Genomic DNA, 16,053 nt, shown 5'->3' with positions numbered 1-16,053 from the left:
TCATAAGATGTTTTTACATAATCCTGCCATCTAAGATTACCTTAATGCTTGTAAAGGCTTGCTGCCGGTGTGTGCCTCATTACCTTGGGACATTGGTCATTTCATTTCAAGGGTCTGATTTTCATTAACTGCTCAGCCCCCCTACCCATTAGCAGAATGAAAGCTCAGCTGCAACCATCTGGCTGCCAACTAGACCTCAGGGCTACTTTATGGCTCCACCGAGCTTCACTAAAGGGAAAGTTGCACTATTAGGTTGTTTTTTTTCTCTTCTGAGTCAGGCCAGAGGGAGTAAGGGAGTGATGCAAGGAGTGTCCCATGCTTGGGGATGTAGGGGGAAACAGAGAGATAAATTTAGAAGAAAAAGAGCAGAGCAGTGATAGAGGAGACAAAGAGAGAGGCAAAGTGAGACAAAGTCAAACAGAACCTGAAAGAACAAGTCAACATAAAAAAGGAAAAAAGGAGACAAAGAGAATAAAGAAGAAGAGGGAGTACAACATGAGTCTGTGAGATGACAATGATATACATGATACCTCTGTTAATCCAACACACCTTTTGAGTCTTAGGGGCCAGAGGTGTGACAAGATGTGAGAGATTCAAATGTAGACTGATGATAGACATTACACTTGGCTTATGGTGGGCTGCCGCACATATAGATACTCAAAGAGCAGGTGTACATTTTACTCTTGCACCGTATACATTTTATTTTAAGACATAGTGGTCTGGTTTCTAAATAGCACCTGCTTACACATACTATTTTAGTGTGTTCAACAAAGTCTGATTCTGATTCTCTTCCAATTCCAACCCCATCTCTATTCTTGACTTCTAATTGCTTCCATTCTGACACTGTTTTGCTTTGTCTTGCACAACAGATTGCCTGTGAATACACATCAACCTGCTGTATCGTCTACTATTTGGGTGACAACAGAGTTCAGTATGACAGCAAAACAAAATATCCTTCCTGAAAAGTCGTATGTTTTGTTGCTTGTCTCTCTCTGTAGAGTAGAAAGCTTCAAATGTATTTCGGAGTTTTATCCATTACTGTTCATGCATCACATATGGTTAGTGACCGGATGAAGATAATGTAGGTAAGGGCTTGCAGCAATTATTTTACTGGCTATATTAAGCCTCTTTTGATATAAGTGGCTAATCTGACCCAGATAACTACAGAGGTTTGATAGCATAGTCGATACAATTTAATGCTTCTTGATTATTAAGCGTTGCGAAAGACGAGCATATCTTAACCAATGTATCTACCGCAATTAGTCAGTTCTAAGACTGGCTGAGTTGTGTTATTAAATGAAAGCACAGTATGTAGCAACCTTTATGCTGGCTAAGAGTCTAATGATGGTTGATGATGGCTTATCTGTCTCTAATGAACTGCTGTTATGAGAGCAATGATGTAATACCCTATTGATCTTTAAGGAGAAACCGCCTTTCCACTTGCTCAGACTCCACAGGGAGGTCAGAGGTCAAATTACAGCAGCCTTTAGAGCTTGTAAAACTTCAGCGTTTGATTGAACCCAGGTCGTCATGAAGGATTTGTTCCAATGTACGCTATTTGTTATGGTTTTAGCTCTTGCTGATATACTCACCAAACACTGTATTTTACTGGTTAAAAAAACAAACATTTTTTGCGCCCAATTTTATCCATCAATGTGGAATGTGCCTGCAAGCACTGGGCAGACATCATTACTGGCAAATAGATACAACACTAAGACACCCAGTACTAAACCTACAAAAATGACTCAGAGAATCATGTCATGATTATTTCCAGCACCTGCGGAATGTCTCACTTGGGTGCTAATCATGAACAGCAGGGTCTGAGCTTTTTCTGGGAATGGGACTAAAAAAATAGACATTAGCAATCACAACTCCTGAGGGCAAAAACTAGTCCAGATGCTAAAATTGGGATCAGAAATTAAAAAACAAAGCAATTTAATGGTGATAAAGACAAGATCACAGTTTCCCGATGCTTATCATAAATAAGCCACAATATTTTTTTACTTACTCTAACCTGATCATGACAGTTATTGATGATGTGAATGTGAAATAGGAAATGCTCAGTAAGTAAATGTGCGTATAAAATAGATAAAAATGATATATTATACTAATAAGAATGAGATGAAAGGAGAAAAAACAGATAACAGTCCTTCAACTCCTCCAACTAAACTTTGTGGGGGCTGTTCCATCAGCTGACGCTAGGAGCTGTCCGTGGTGCTGAAGCATCGGCAGCCTCTTCTCTTTGTGCCGACGGCTCCACACAGCCAGGAATCCGCTTACTGAGCGTCCAAATTAAAAAGAAGGGACCTCCGCATTTCACTTTATTATTCTCGACTGTCCTCACTCTGCGAATTCACAGGAAGTGCATCAGCAAACAACGCGCGGCTCTGTTTATATCCCCCAGACGTTCAAAATCTCGCTGTGCGTGTTTTTGTTCTTTTTCCGCCCTGGAAGTATTCTTTTTTTCTCTCTCAACACAAGGACGTATCCTGTAGCTGAGCGAAGAACAACCTCGACTTTAGTAGACATGTGTATGAGACAGGACTGTCAATTTAAGACCCTCTTCGCGGTTTTGGTTCTCGTTGCCGCCGTGACCAAAATCCATGGCCAAGGTAAGAACTTCATACTTTGTGAGGATTGTACTTCCTTCTGTGAAACTATACAAGGCGAAGGTAGAGCTGACTCCTGGCCAATGACACCAGGTTCACGACTCTCAGATCTACAAGTGTGTATGTGGCTGTATTAACCGACTGGAGTGCTCACAGAGGGGTTTATTTGATATTAAGTTTACAATATGTCAGTAAAAACCGTAACAATCAAGCTGTAAAGAGAAATGACAATTATCCTGGTTCAAAAAAAGTTGTAGTCTATAAAGATACTGATCATTCTTAAGTGCTTCTTTCCCACGTTTTACTACAAAGATGACTGAAATATGAAATTAGAGGCAGCAAATAAACGAAAATCCTTGTGCAGTATCGGATCCATACTGCACAAAGAGTAGAGTAGAAGTTATAGATCGTTACATGTTGCCACAGGGTAAAATGTGTTTAACAGTCAGTTACATACGGTTATACTTTCGATCACAACTAACAGTCTCTTTAGATAGCTCTAACTGCACTGCACGTACACATACACACGTTTGTCCACAAATAAAACTTAACATGCCGTGCACAAACTGAGCACTATTCTAATTCATATTCAATCTAACGTGGGCAACTTGACTGCGTTTAATCCCACAGTGAAATAGATGTTTCGGAGTAAACAGTCAGGAAGTGACTGGTTTGGCCACTGAGGTCTGTGTGACAGACGGTGCTCGGTAATAAGACTCTAATCCTCAGGAATTGCTGAAGATTATTGACCAAGCTGTTTGACACAGTTGAGTGCTTGTGGGAAGCAGCGATGGATTCAAGCACACTGGCCTTGTCCTAATTATTTCTCTATTATGCTCTCTGCCCTCTCTTCATCATCATAACTAGCTTTCCATTTGACTATCTCCTTTCTCAACTTGTCTATACGTTTGACTACTGTATCACCCTTCTCTCTCTTTTGTGCTGAACTCTTCTTTGTCAAGCAGCTAGACATGAGCCACCCACCCACCCCCAAAAAAAGTAGGGCATTAACATGGGAGTAAGGGAGCAGGGAGTAATGGCCCGTACATAAGGTAAACTAAATATCACACAACAGGCAGCCACTGCACAGTGTCAGCTTGATAAATAAGTCTTGATAAATAAATAAATATTTACATCAGTACTTACTTATCCAAGCAGGATTAAATGTTTAAATGTTACTTAGTTGTTCTGCCCCCTTGGGAATAAGACAAAGAACTCACATCACATCATCATCCTGTGCATGTGTTTAGAATGCCCTTCCACATCCTCGTTTCCACATTTTATGAAAGCTGTCAATTCATGTTGAAAATGAATATGTTTATGAGGAGCAAGTGACTACTATACAATTTACAGCAGTATCTGTGAAAATGAATTCATATTACCTGGGCTGTTTCACTGATTGCATCTCAGCCCATCCAAAACCGAGGTGCAATTCTGGAGCAGTGCCCGAAAAACAATATCTTACACTGTCAACAAAACATCAACTGATTGAATATCTGGTGGAGGAAATGTGTGGCAGCCGCTCCTGTACAGAGTTTCAGAACCTTATGTAAGCATAGTGTAAATCCAATAATTTGTTCTATTGCCTAACAGTTTATATTGTTTAAATCTTTAAGTTGAATCTGTGTTGAGTGAACACACACTCAGCAGTGGAACCCTGCACATTAGTGCTTCGTAGTAGAAGAAATGTGAATTTCTGAGTGTTTTCAGAGTCACAACTGCACATAGCCTAGGAACACACTCGCGCTGTTCGCTCACCGCTCAAAACTCTAGGGAGAGGAAAAATGCACAGTGCACTATTTTTAGAGCAAAATAAAATTTAACAGCTTCCATTAGTGACTTCTCTGCAGTTGCTTAGACAGCAAATGTTCACATTGTAGAAAATTCTCCAAGGTAGGCCACTTCAATTTTTATTTCTTGAGGTTTTGGTCTTTTTTCTTTGTCAGAAGTTTCAAATGTGTTGGCAGGTACGGGAATGAGGTTGAATGAGTGAGGTTTTGGTTTAGAAGAGGTCTGAATCTCTCATTTGTGGCACCGTCTGTTGTTGTGAACTTGCACAGTCTTTTACCTAGCGGGGATTACAAACACCCATCTATTTCACTGTCATGAGCACACAAACAGACACATCTTTAGCTAAAATTTCAGGAACTGTGCCATGATTTTCTTTGAGCATTTTGTCACTTCAGTGGCCAGGATTGTTTCATATCATGTATATAAACATTTCAGTCAACATGAATGCAGATAATCTGAGCAAATATATACATATGATCAAATTGTTGTAATTTCTGTATTCATTTGTGAGTTTAATCTAGGATATCTTTTCATGCCTTTTCAAAGTAAGAAAAAAATGTACATGGATGTCAAACAGTGTCCTGGGGTTAGACTATAATTTGAGCAAGAGCATTTCTGTCATTTATATAAAGTTATCCAGGATTATGGTAATATAAATATCATCATCACATAAACATACATTTAAAAGATAAAATGAAATATGAGACATAATTAACTGATTAAAGGTTAATTACCATCTACAATAATTACAATAATGTAGGCACATAGTTTTGAAATATGATGCTGCTTTGCAATAGACTTGGTCAAGCCTTCTATTGCTTTATCTTTTCCCGCACATCAATAACAGGAGGCCATTTGGGGAGGAAGAGAGTAAAACATTTTTGAAGGAGGATCATTAAAATTGATCAGAACTTCTCAGTTCTTTATGTACTCATTTTAACTGCAAAAACACCAAGAAAAATAAAATGGACTGTCCCTAGAGTAAACCTGTCCCTGCTTTTAATGAGGCACTTTCATTTAGTTTGTCCTCCAGCTTTTGCTTGTTTTACGCTAAATGACGTAGTGACTCAGTAGTTTGGTGAGGAATCAGTATGGTTTCCTCACATTTGCATTTCAATGTTTTTCGGACATCCCAAAACAAAAAATCATATATTTAAACTTGTTTGTGTTTTGTTAGAATGGCAGCTTGTCTCATATCATAAAAATATACTGCATTATTTAATATTAAATCTAATTCAAAATAAAAACTCCCTTTGTGAGAATTATGAGTGTGGTTCATTTGTGTGAAATGGTGGGTTGCTGATGCGATAACTAAATTGCAACAAGTCATATTTGTACATTAAACATTAATGTGGCCAGACAGCCATGCAAGCAACAACTTGAACCTGTCATAGGAGTTATCAATCAAATTTGAATTCTATATAAAGCATGTTATCAGAGACTAACTGTTGAGACACTTACAATACCAGGTGAACGTATACTGTGTACACATTCCTCCCAGCTCCAATATGAAACCTTTAGAAACATTCCTGACCACTTCAAAAATTCAGTGTACCGAGTCTACATTTACTTAAAAAATCTCTGTGATTTTTAACACTTATTCTTGACAAAATAGCTCAAAAATAATGGAATTAGTTTAATAAAATACTGACGGATATATTTAATAGCTAATCATGCACCCATTCAATGTGGGGAGTTTTCGTTCGCCCTGATGCGGCACTTGAAGTTTTACACAATTTAATGGCATTCAGCTGAGCCTATTATCTTTATGCTTACACATTATCTCCGCCTGTTAGCAGTGATCTTTGGCGATCTGGGAGTTGCAGAAAAGGGATGTTTTATGTATCGTAAAGCTCATTAAATGAGTTATGATCTCCTGGGTGACAGAGCTCTCCTTGACAGACCACTGTCGGTGTTAAGAATGTGCTATGGATGGGAGACTATGATTCAGATATTATTAATGAGTCTTGGTTAAGAACTGATGATTATCTTTCATAGCTCATATTGAATAAGGCCTCAGAAGATTGACAATATCTGGCAAATTCTGTATTACTTTTATAAATTCCAGTTTAGATGGCATGAAATGATTTAGCATGCAGTTCACAGGGAGTCCTTTAAAATAATAAAGATAAAACATATGTTGTAATGGTCTTAATTTGAGGTTAATATTAGAAGAGGCACATATTAAAAGACAGTGCTCGCCATACTGAACTCACACAGAGGGTGAAGTAGCATCTCTCTGGGGTTCCTTTTGTATTAACACCTGTTACCACTACAGTGAAATAAAGCTCATCTTCTGTTTAAAACAGGCATTTGGTACGTGCTCATTTAACTCAATAGTAAATCTCCCCGTCTGTCTCACCAGTGTTACAGGTTAAAACGCAAGTTTTCTGTTTTCCAGTATTGGAGGAGTTGATCATGCTCACAAGTGTTCATTAAATCTGCCAATATCATGGGAATAAGACAGCATAATTCTGCTTTAGGGTAGATTGTTGCTTTGAGCGGTGCGCTGGAAAAATCTGAACATCCTATAATTCCAGGGGAGTTAAAAGAAATCATTCAACACCTGTTTGTTGGATTGCCAGTGATTAACTTCATCAAGGGCTATTCAGCATCTGTGTGCTGTCATAATTAGTTTAACTTTCCCAAGGCCTGTCAATGGTAAATGAGCGTCATTATGCCAGAATGCCCCTCTTCAAGGTTTGGCGCCTGCCTGCCTCAGCCCCTCTCTGTGCCTGTGTCGGTCTCTTTCACTGCCTCCTAGGTGGAGCTCACAGCTTGGCTGAATGCGACTCATTTTCAACTCTTCATGTGCAAATGCCTCTCTCGCTCCATGAGAATGTTCTGTGCATCCTAATTTGAGCACTTGCCTCATATGTTTCTTCTTCAAAAGTGCAGAGCTTTATTTGTCAAAAGGAAAAGAATATTTTTTCAAGGGTCTTTTTTGGATTTCGTCACTGTTGTGATTGGAATGGTCCTCCAACAGCTAGTTTAACACTATAGAAAATAAACCTGGGTGTTCTCACTAAAACAGGTGGTATTTGAAGGAGACTACAGTTCAATCTCAAAATTCTGAATCAATGAAGTGGTTGGACACATTTCCAATTTTCTTACTGTGTGGTGAAACTGCAGCATTAACTATGACAATCTGAGCATTCCCCCATGTTGTATAAATAGCTAAATAACTAGGCTATAATGTTAACTTATTCTTCATGTTTCCTATGTTAAATAACACTAAACTGTATGTCAGTGGCTCAATTAATAATACATGTATGTTTCAATGTCATCTTACTTTTTTCAATGTGTTTTTTTGTGCTTCCACGTTAAGAATTAGCATTTCAGTTCATCTGTAAGGCAGACTCGAAATGAGTGTGATTGGCATTTGTTCATCAAAAAATAGTTTAGCGTTTTGGTGTACTTGTTTTAGTGCAAACTAACTAATAAACTACATTTGTTCAGTTGTCCAGCATAGAGAACAGATGAATATGATTTCTTCTTCCTAATAGCATGCCTTGTCAGCATATTGCATAGTATTCATTTGTACATGCATTTTTAAAAACCTTTAAATAAAATAGAACCAACTCTGGCATCATATTCACAATCCAAATATGTATTCAGAAGGTAACTACAGCACTGGCTATTTGGCAGTTAAGCAATTAAGTAACAGAACTTGAACCAGAACATAATAAGCACCAAGCAAAGCTTAACTTTTTATTTCTTGTAAAAGGAAATTACTGTTCGCACATTGCAATAATATTTAATGACTTCAGAGTTTAAAGCACCATAATTTGCTCTTTGTACATTTACTTTTTGATCATTCAACCTGCACTATTATCCCTGGTCAATTGGAGTGTATTCTCTTACCTAATAAATAATATAGAGGATTTTGTCATAAATCCTTCACAGGACAGCAAATCACTTAAAACAATACAATATAGAGAGAAGAAACTGGAGTTCTCCCTCATAGCATTTCTTGTCCTGTTTGTTTAATCAATTTGACAATGTTTGGATAGACCTGAATTGGGTTCTTGCCTTTAGATAATTATGTTAGAGTTTTCTGCAGAGGCTTGTATTTTGGCCCAACGCAAGCATTTCTTCAGAGATTTAGAGTAACAAGTTTACAGTGAAAATGTCAACGTGGATCCCTAGCAAAGGAGAGAAATTTCCTCTGGATCGCATGCAGGCAGTCAGAGATGCTCCATTTATGAAATCTCACTCCCAAAGCAGAGGACTGGGGCAGGACTTCCTGCAGAGAGGGTAATGAACTAAGAAACTGTGCCTGGCCAAATTTGGAGGGCATACACATTTAATACATTCCAAGTGAAGAGTATAGCAAAAACCCTAAATGAAGCGAAGTCTACCACTTTGTCAAGGCAGTACGTTGTTGGCTTACTTTCTACCTGCTTTGCTTTTGGCCTTGCGCCTTATTGATGCCACCAGTCGGCCACAGAAAAAGAGTCTGCATTGGTAGCCTACTTTCCCCACCTTTCATGCTCGGCCTGGCCGTGTACACACCACCCTAATCAGGACTGGCGTGTTTTGCGGCTGCAGTGGGGACGGCTCTCTGAAACGATTAGGCCCGGGGACAGCTCCAGCTCTCTTCCCCTCTTCTCCACGCCAGATCCCATCTAGAAAGCATTTCATCTGTGGCAGTGGAAAAGGCTTATGTAGGGTCGGAGAGTGCTGTGTGGAAAGCAGCAGGTAATAGGCTGTGTAATGTGTTTGGGGGAGTAGTTTTAGTATTCACAGTTAGTGCTGACCTCTGGCAGGCTGAGACACCCCCACAGTAATTTCCTCTGAAAAGATGTAATTGAATTCATCAGGATGAGTAAACATATTATAAGTAGCAGAGAAAGATAACAATGTTGTGGATAGATCAAGGAAGGGGATAGTAGCACCATGCGTAATTGAAAATAGTCAAAGACAAACAAGCAGGGAAAGTGCGCAGGATGCTTGGACGTCATTGCTTTCATTGTTGCAGCTTTCCACTCCACTGTGCTTTCACATCTGTTTTGTTTGTTATTTCCACTGATGATCGTGTCTAATTTTAAGTAAAAGTCCTGCCTGTCCCATGCTGATCATAATATCACCATTGTTGAATTGTTGCTGTGGAAATAACATCCTACTGAACTGAATCACTGGCTAAAATGTAGCAAAGATTCAATGACATACTGTACTGTACATTCATTTCAAGCGTTTTGTCCAGCTGATGTTTTCAGTCCATACGATACAGATACAGAGCAGAGGGGCCACCATGTGACTGTGAGACTCTTTCTCTGTAGTGAGATGTATTGAAGCAAGGTCCCAGAGGACTTTGCATATAATTTAGAGGTTCTAACATCGACCGCCATCTTCAAAACATTGAACATTGTCGATCCGGGCTTCTGTCGGGTGGTCAGGCAATTGTCTGTCAGTTATAAAGCAGTCCTCTCCCTCTGCTTCGCTCCTGGTGATGGAGAACCAGCTCATTGTGACTGTTTCCATCTGTCAGGGCAGTGAGCAGCCTTTAAAAAGAATACTCGCCCTTATGAATGGATTACTTAGCAGGGAACAGCTGGAGTTGCTAGGTTATAGCTTTTAGTGGTAAAAGCCGGTCCTTGCATTTCTGACATTTCATGGAGATGGCGTGTAAAGTAGGTGGTGAAGTGATGTTTAGCAGTCTTGTATTGATGGCATAAAAGCTTTGGAAGTCGAATAATACATGTGACACTGATATAATGTAAACTTACTTTACAGCTTGAAAAATAAAGGATGGCCGACGTTTTAGGGCAAACATGCTTAATATCATTCCTTCCCACACTTTTGGTTGTTGGTTTGTTTAGCTCAGTGTACATTAGTGGTTCCCTGAAGATGAATTCTGACTCCTCCTGACCTTTCCTGTTTAGTGCCACCATGAGGTTGACATTATGACAACTACTGGAAGGATTACCATTAAAGTTATGGACATTATTAACTTTATCCCCTTACTTTTCATCTAGTGCCATCATTATTCCTCCAATAATTTGTACATCTCAGCTGTACCCATGCTAATACGGTAAACTAAGATGGTTGACATGGTAAATATTGGCTTGTTAACATTCACATTGTCACTGTGGACATGCCACACTTGCATTAATAGTAGCATGGCTGTAGACACGTAGTCTTGTTGTAATCTCTGTGTCCTCATCTTGAAATTGTATGTCAATAGGTTTGTCCTCGAGGACATGTTTGAGAGTGGAAACTACTTTGTGTTTTTCTGCTGTTGGATGACTCATCAGAACCAAAGAGGAAAACAGAGAAATTGAGATATTGGTTTAAAAAATCTCTTATTTTTATTTGTATCCTTTGGCTTTTTAGTTTAGAAGAGCAAATTATGTTATTTGGCTTCACCATTGTGTGGGAAATTCTAAATTGTGTTTTGAGTATTAGGAGTGATTCAGACATCCATTGCTGGCTGAGGTTAGCACACATAATGTCTTAAGTTTCTGAATAACATTACAAACATATTATTGTTAACAACTCATTTGAATTTGTCTAGTTTCTGTAATCATCGCATTCGTATCACGGGAATGTCACTTTAATAAAAGGTCTGGCAAACATTAAGGAATGAATCTCTATTTACCTGTGTTTAAAATAAAAAAATCCTAACTAGGTTTTAATTTGTCATGTTCTTTTAAATGTGAGTCCAATATGTTTTCCTGGAAATTAATGTCTGCAGGGTGTGAGTGAGTGTGTTTGCGTGTGCATATATTGTCTATTGTTAAGCCTCACTTCCTGGTTGCCTTCTGGATATTTTTGAGTGATTTGCTGGAGCGTGATATATTTCAATTATATTAATAGATTATTAATGTAACTGATATATATTATATTTATATGTTTAAATGCTTTATCATTGCCTTTGAATCCAAAGCATCACTGAATTAATAAACCTAAAACGCATACTCAGGCTTACATACTTAATATACTTATACTTAATATAATTATGCTGTTATAGCATTTTCTTTTATATATTATAATTGTCAGTGTAGTTCTTGTTCTTTGCGTAAAGGTGAATGTGCCATTGTTGTTGCATAACATTTGTAATCCTTACAGTATGTGACTTCTTATTTAACCCAGAGATCAGCTCTTAAATGTAGCTCAGCATGTTGGGGGAGGAACATGGATTCAATCCAGGGAGTCCAGCTGTGTGTACTTCGTTGGATTAAATCTGAATTACAAAGACAAACTGAGAGAAGGAATTCTGATGGTATAAGGGATGATCTTTGCCAAAGACTGGACAAGGGCTTTTACAGAGTACCGAGGAGGAGACTGTGTTTATATTACTCCTATAATAATCCAATGATCCTCTTTAGAATAAAACCTTAAATGGTTAATTGGAAATATGAGAACATTCAACCATCAATGATAAATCTTTGGTACATTTACTGGGCTCTCAACAACATATGTTCACCTATGTGTGTTTATAGTCTAATCATAATGTCATAGAACCAAGCACATGTGAACTCCGTACTGTTATTTTAATGTGATAATGTTCACAATAAATAATAAATGTAGCATTATTCCAGTGAGGTATGTTCAGTTATTAAGTGTCTTAGCCATGTAAACACAGTGACACAGTGGAAAAAATAGAGCATAAGTCATTTCACCAAATGTCCAAAAATGACATTTGTTTATGTTCAAATGACAAAACCCTCTAGTGGATGAAGTAATTATGCCTTTTGTCTATTGAGAGCTAAAGAAGAAGAAGAAGGGTAATGTTGTTATACAGCCAGAAAGTCCATAGAGGAGGTTGGGGTGGATGGATCGATCAACAAACACGTTGTTACTTTGTTTTAACCAGGAAGGTGTTCCCTAATCTTAATCAAGTAGTTACATGTTATACTTCTGGTGGGCATGGAGAAACAGTGTTTTTTGTTTGTTAATTTTAAAGGACTTGTTGTAAACAGCTTAATTATGGATTGCAAGTGTGGAGCAAATCACCTTCTTGACAACACAAGAGGTGTGTTTTCAGCCAGTTATTGACAGTATTCATATGTAAACAGCATTATTAATCAAACAGTCATTTTCTAAACCCATGTACAGTATATGTCTTGATTTGAGTAATGATCTAGTCTAATTATGGCAATAATCAGAGGAATTTAGTTGTATAAGATATGGAAACAAGTACATGAATACCACTTGTGTAAAGTCAAATTTTCACCATGTAGTAGTTCTTGGTATACATATTGAACCAATTTTATATGGTGATATTACACTCCTCTTCATACATGATTCAGTTTAAATGATGTGAGTATATGTGAAATCAGGCCTAGAGGGTGAAATCACTCAGCTACTTTATGGAATGGAGCTGTATCTTGCATCATCCATATGCAAAAATATATTCCCCTGAAAAGATCTGCACGAAAGTGAAAAAGCAGTTGAAACCAAGTAGGAGACTGAGGTAGAGAACTTGGCTTGTAGAGAAACTTTACTGTAAACTCGCAAGGAGTATGAAAAAAAAAGAACAGAAAACAAAAAGGTAGGCAGACAGGTGACGTAGAGAACACATATGCTATCATGAGATGTAGCTGGTGAGGCAGGCAGCAGGTCACAAAGGCTGTTGACAAGGATGAGCTATAAGTGTGCAGTGAAGGTGAACATACTAAGGACCCCTGCGGACAGGTGAGGAAAACATTTTGACATGTCACAAAAGGTCAGGCACAGGTGTAAAAAACTAAATGAATGACATATGAACTCAATGTAACTGCTTCCATTTCATGGCCCTGGTATTGTTTATTCTGGCTCACTGTCACACTCTCGTGGCTTACCGAGACACTTAAATAACGTTATTATTATTATCATTATTAGTTATTATTGTCACCACACCTAAACCTCACAATAACTTAACTGAACTGTAACTCTAACCATAAAGAAGTAACTTGACATTTCGGTTAATATTTGTTGCCTTGCTGAGAGTTAAGATAAGTCTGTAAGCTAAATATGAAGCTAGAGCCCTAAGACATTAGCTTAACTTAGTATAAAGACTAAAGGCAAGTACAAACAGCTAAAATGACTCTGTCCAAAGAAAAATAAATCCACCTAATAGCACCTCTAAAGCCTACTTATCCACATGTTATAATGTGTTTATTTAATCTGTATGCAAACAGAAATGGAAAAAAAAGGTAGCTGCTTATGCTAAGCTATGCTAAGCTATCCCTGCTGGCTCCAGCCTCATATATTTCACACAGACGTGGGAGGGGTTGATCCTTTCCTCAAACTCTCAGCAAGAGAGTAAATAAGCATCTTATCAAATTACTCATTTAACCAAAAACCAAGTCTTAACCTTACGATTTAATGGCTTAACTGCTGGAGGCCATGCAGCTTTTAGCTCTAAAATAGGGAGACGAGTCCCTGTAATGTGACCTTAATAAAGGCACATAAACGCAGCAGGAGGCGGTAACAGATGAAGAAGGGGAGGGGAGTAGGCACAGGCGTCACCATGACACCATTACCTCTGCTGGACATTTCTGCGAACGCGTCAGCAAACTCAAAGATGAAACTGTGTCAGATTGAATGGAAACTGAGGATAGTTAATGCAAGCCGGGGCAATTTCCATATCAAGAGCATATCCCAGCATACATGACTCCACTTTATTGGAAGGCAAACCTGTGATATGACAAGGCTAGCCATTTTACCATTGCCTGCTGCCACATGCACCAATTTCGAAGAATTTATACATTTCTTTATATTTGCAGTAATACACATTCAAGAGCATGATTTCCTTGCCCTGAGACACTCCACATCTTCCCTTAATGGTTCTTTATTGCAATCATTACTGATATAAGTAGCTGTCTGAATACAACCACAAAAAACACCTCCGATTTATCCATTTTAGCACACAAGCTCTAAGCTGGTCTCCTGTTTTCTTTATACTTTTTTTCTTCTTCTTTCACTCTCAACATGAGTAGCATGATAAACACATCTCTGGCTTCTTTTGGTGTTCTGCAGTGATAAAAAATAAATAAAAATAATAATTTTTATCAGCCTTGAGAAAAGGAGAGAAAACATGTGAGAGATGGGTGTCCATGTTGTTAGCAACCACTCTTGCGCTTCTTTCTATTGCTGTATTGTGCGTGAAATGTTCTGCTACATCCTGTGTTTTTCATCAAGACAAAAAGGAGTAAAACCAAATTTTCAATGCTTGAGGACAGCTGTTGAAATAATGACAGGGTTAGACGCTCTACTATACAGTGTCTGTCTCTTATTATCTCTGCACACAGGGTGGCCCTGATTTTCCTTGTTTTTTTTGACATTCATTCTTTTCAACGATGTGTTGCTCTTTTTCCCCCCCCCACACTGAATTCAGAGTAATACTGAGGAACATGTACACAGTGTAGTATAAAAGCCTCAGATTTCACATTGAGAAGAGTAGAACATCTTCAATTAGGTGAAGGCTGTGAGAGTATATCCTGTGTTTTCATGGCAAGAATTGTGTCTCGGCTCGACAAAGGCAGCAGGTTAAAAACAATTTGACAAGGAGTCTACAAAGTGAGAGCAGCGTTACACAGATGGGGAGAGAATGAAAGCAAAGTGGGAATTGTCTCCCTTTCTATTTATATTAATGAAAACATTAGATACACATCCTGTCATTGCTTCTAATCTCAAGTGCCTGAACAAAACCACGAGGGCATATAGAACCAAGCAAGGCTCAAAATCCTAATCCTGAAAATTGCTTATACACTCCTTCAGTGTTTTCATTCAGAGCATTTTCAATGATCCCAACCAAACAAGTGCCGTGTTATTTCATGCGTAGGTGTACACGGTGAGGAGGACAGTCAGTAAATAGCTTGTCAATGTCAGTGACCATTCCTCGCTTCAAGGTGACATGTTTGTGTTTAGCTGAACTTATTATGTGTCTCTGTCAAAGCAGTTTCATCTGGTGAGTAAACAAATCTAGACAAGGTTTTAGCCAAGCTGGAAAAAAATCTCATCACAAAAGTGCACCACTCGGCTCCAGTGCAATTACCTTCTGTAAATGAAGCACAGTCTGTCCTGTGAGTCGCTTACCCTCTGTGCAGGCGCTTTGCACATACGCTGTGTCAACAAAGCAGCACGGGCCTCTGTTTGGAAGGTGTGAGGCTGTTTACCTCTGTTGCTGTGTGGATTGATGAGGTGGCTGAGGCAGAGGCAGGGGCATGATGGTGAATAGTTGGAGTATTACTGTGGAAAGAGGTGTTTCCCCTTAGAGGCGGCTAACTGAGTTTGACAAAGCTGTTTCTTCTGAGAGGCTGTAGGGACGCTCCCTGGCCCCGCTCCAGGAGCCTCGGCTCCGCGCGTGGATGCGCATTTGAGGTAGTGATGAAAGGTAATGCAGAGACAGGAAGGAGGAGGCAGCTCCCAGTAACATAGTTTTAGTAGTGTAAGTCAGCCTATTGCGAGTTGAATGTTTTAGAAGCATGAAGAGAGAACAAAAACCCAGGGAGCTTTATCAGATGTTTGATTTTAAGGTCCCAAAAGAATATGTACAATATGTGCTACTGTCTGTATCTATCATTTCATCTAAGCCAGAAGAATACATTTAGACAAAAAAATTTGAGAAATTGAATTCTGAAGTTTTTATTATAATAATTATGACAAATGAGAAATGAGAAATGAGAAAAAAGAAAAGAATAAATAAATAGATACTGATACAATG

The 16,053-nt window shown here is 38.6% G+C and overlaps 1 protein-coding gene across 1 annotated transcript in view; it reads left to right on the top strand.

Moving 5' to 3' along the window:
• Positions 1-2,527: 2,527 nt before the first annotated feature.
• LOC133993866 (seizure protein 6 homolog) overlaps positions 2,528-16,053 on the top strand; it is an 82,207-nt gene continuing 68,681 nt past the window's right edge. Inside the window, exon 1 of the mRNA XM_062432969.1 lies at positions 2,528-2,612. Coding sequence (XP_062288953.1) covers positions 2,528-2,612 — 85 coding nt within the window. The remainder of the gene's footprint in view (positions 2,613-16,053) is intronic.

The sequence above is a fragment of the Scomber scombrus genome, chromosome 14 (genome assembly GCF_963691925.1).
Source record: "Scomber scombrus chromosome 14, fScoSco1.1, whole genome shotgun sequence".
Lineage (NCBI taxonomy): Eukaryota > Metazoa > Chordata > Actinopteri > Scombriformes > Scombridae > Scomber > Scomber scombrus.
The sequence above is the reverse complement of the archived record's forward strand: the minus strand, read 5'-3'. Positions and strand labels throughout refer to the sequence as shown.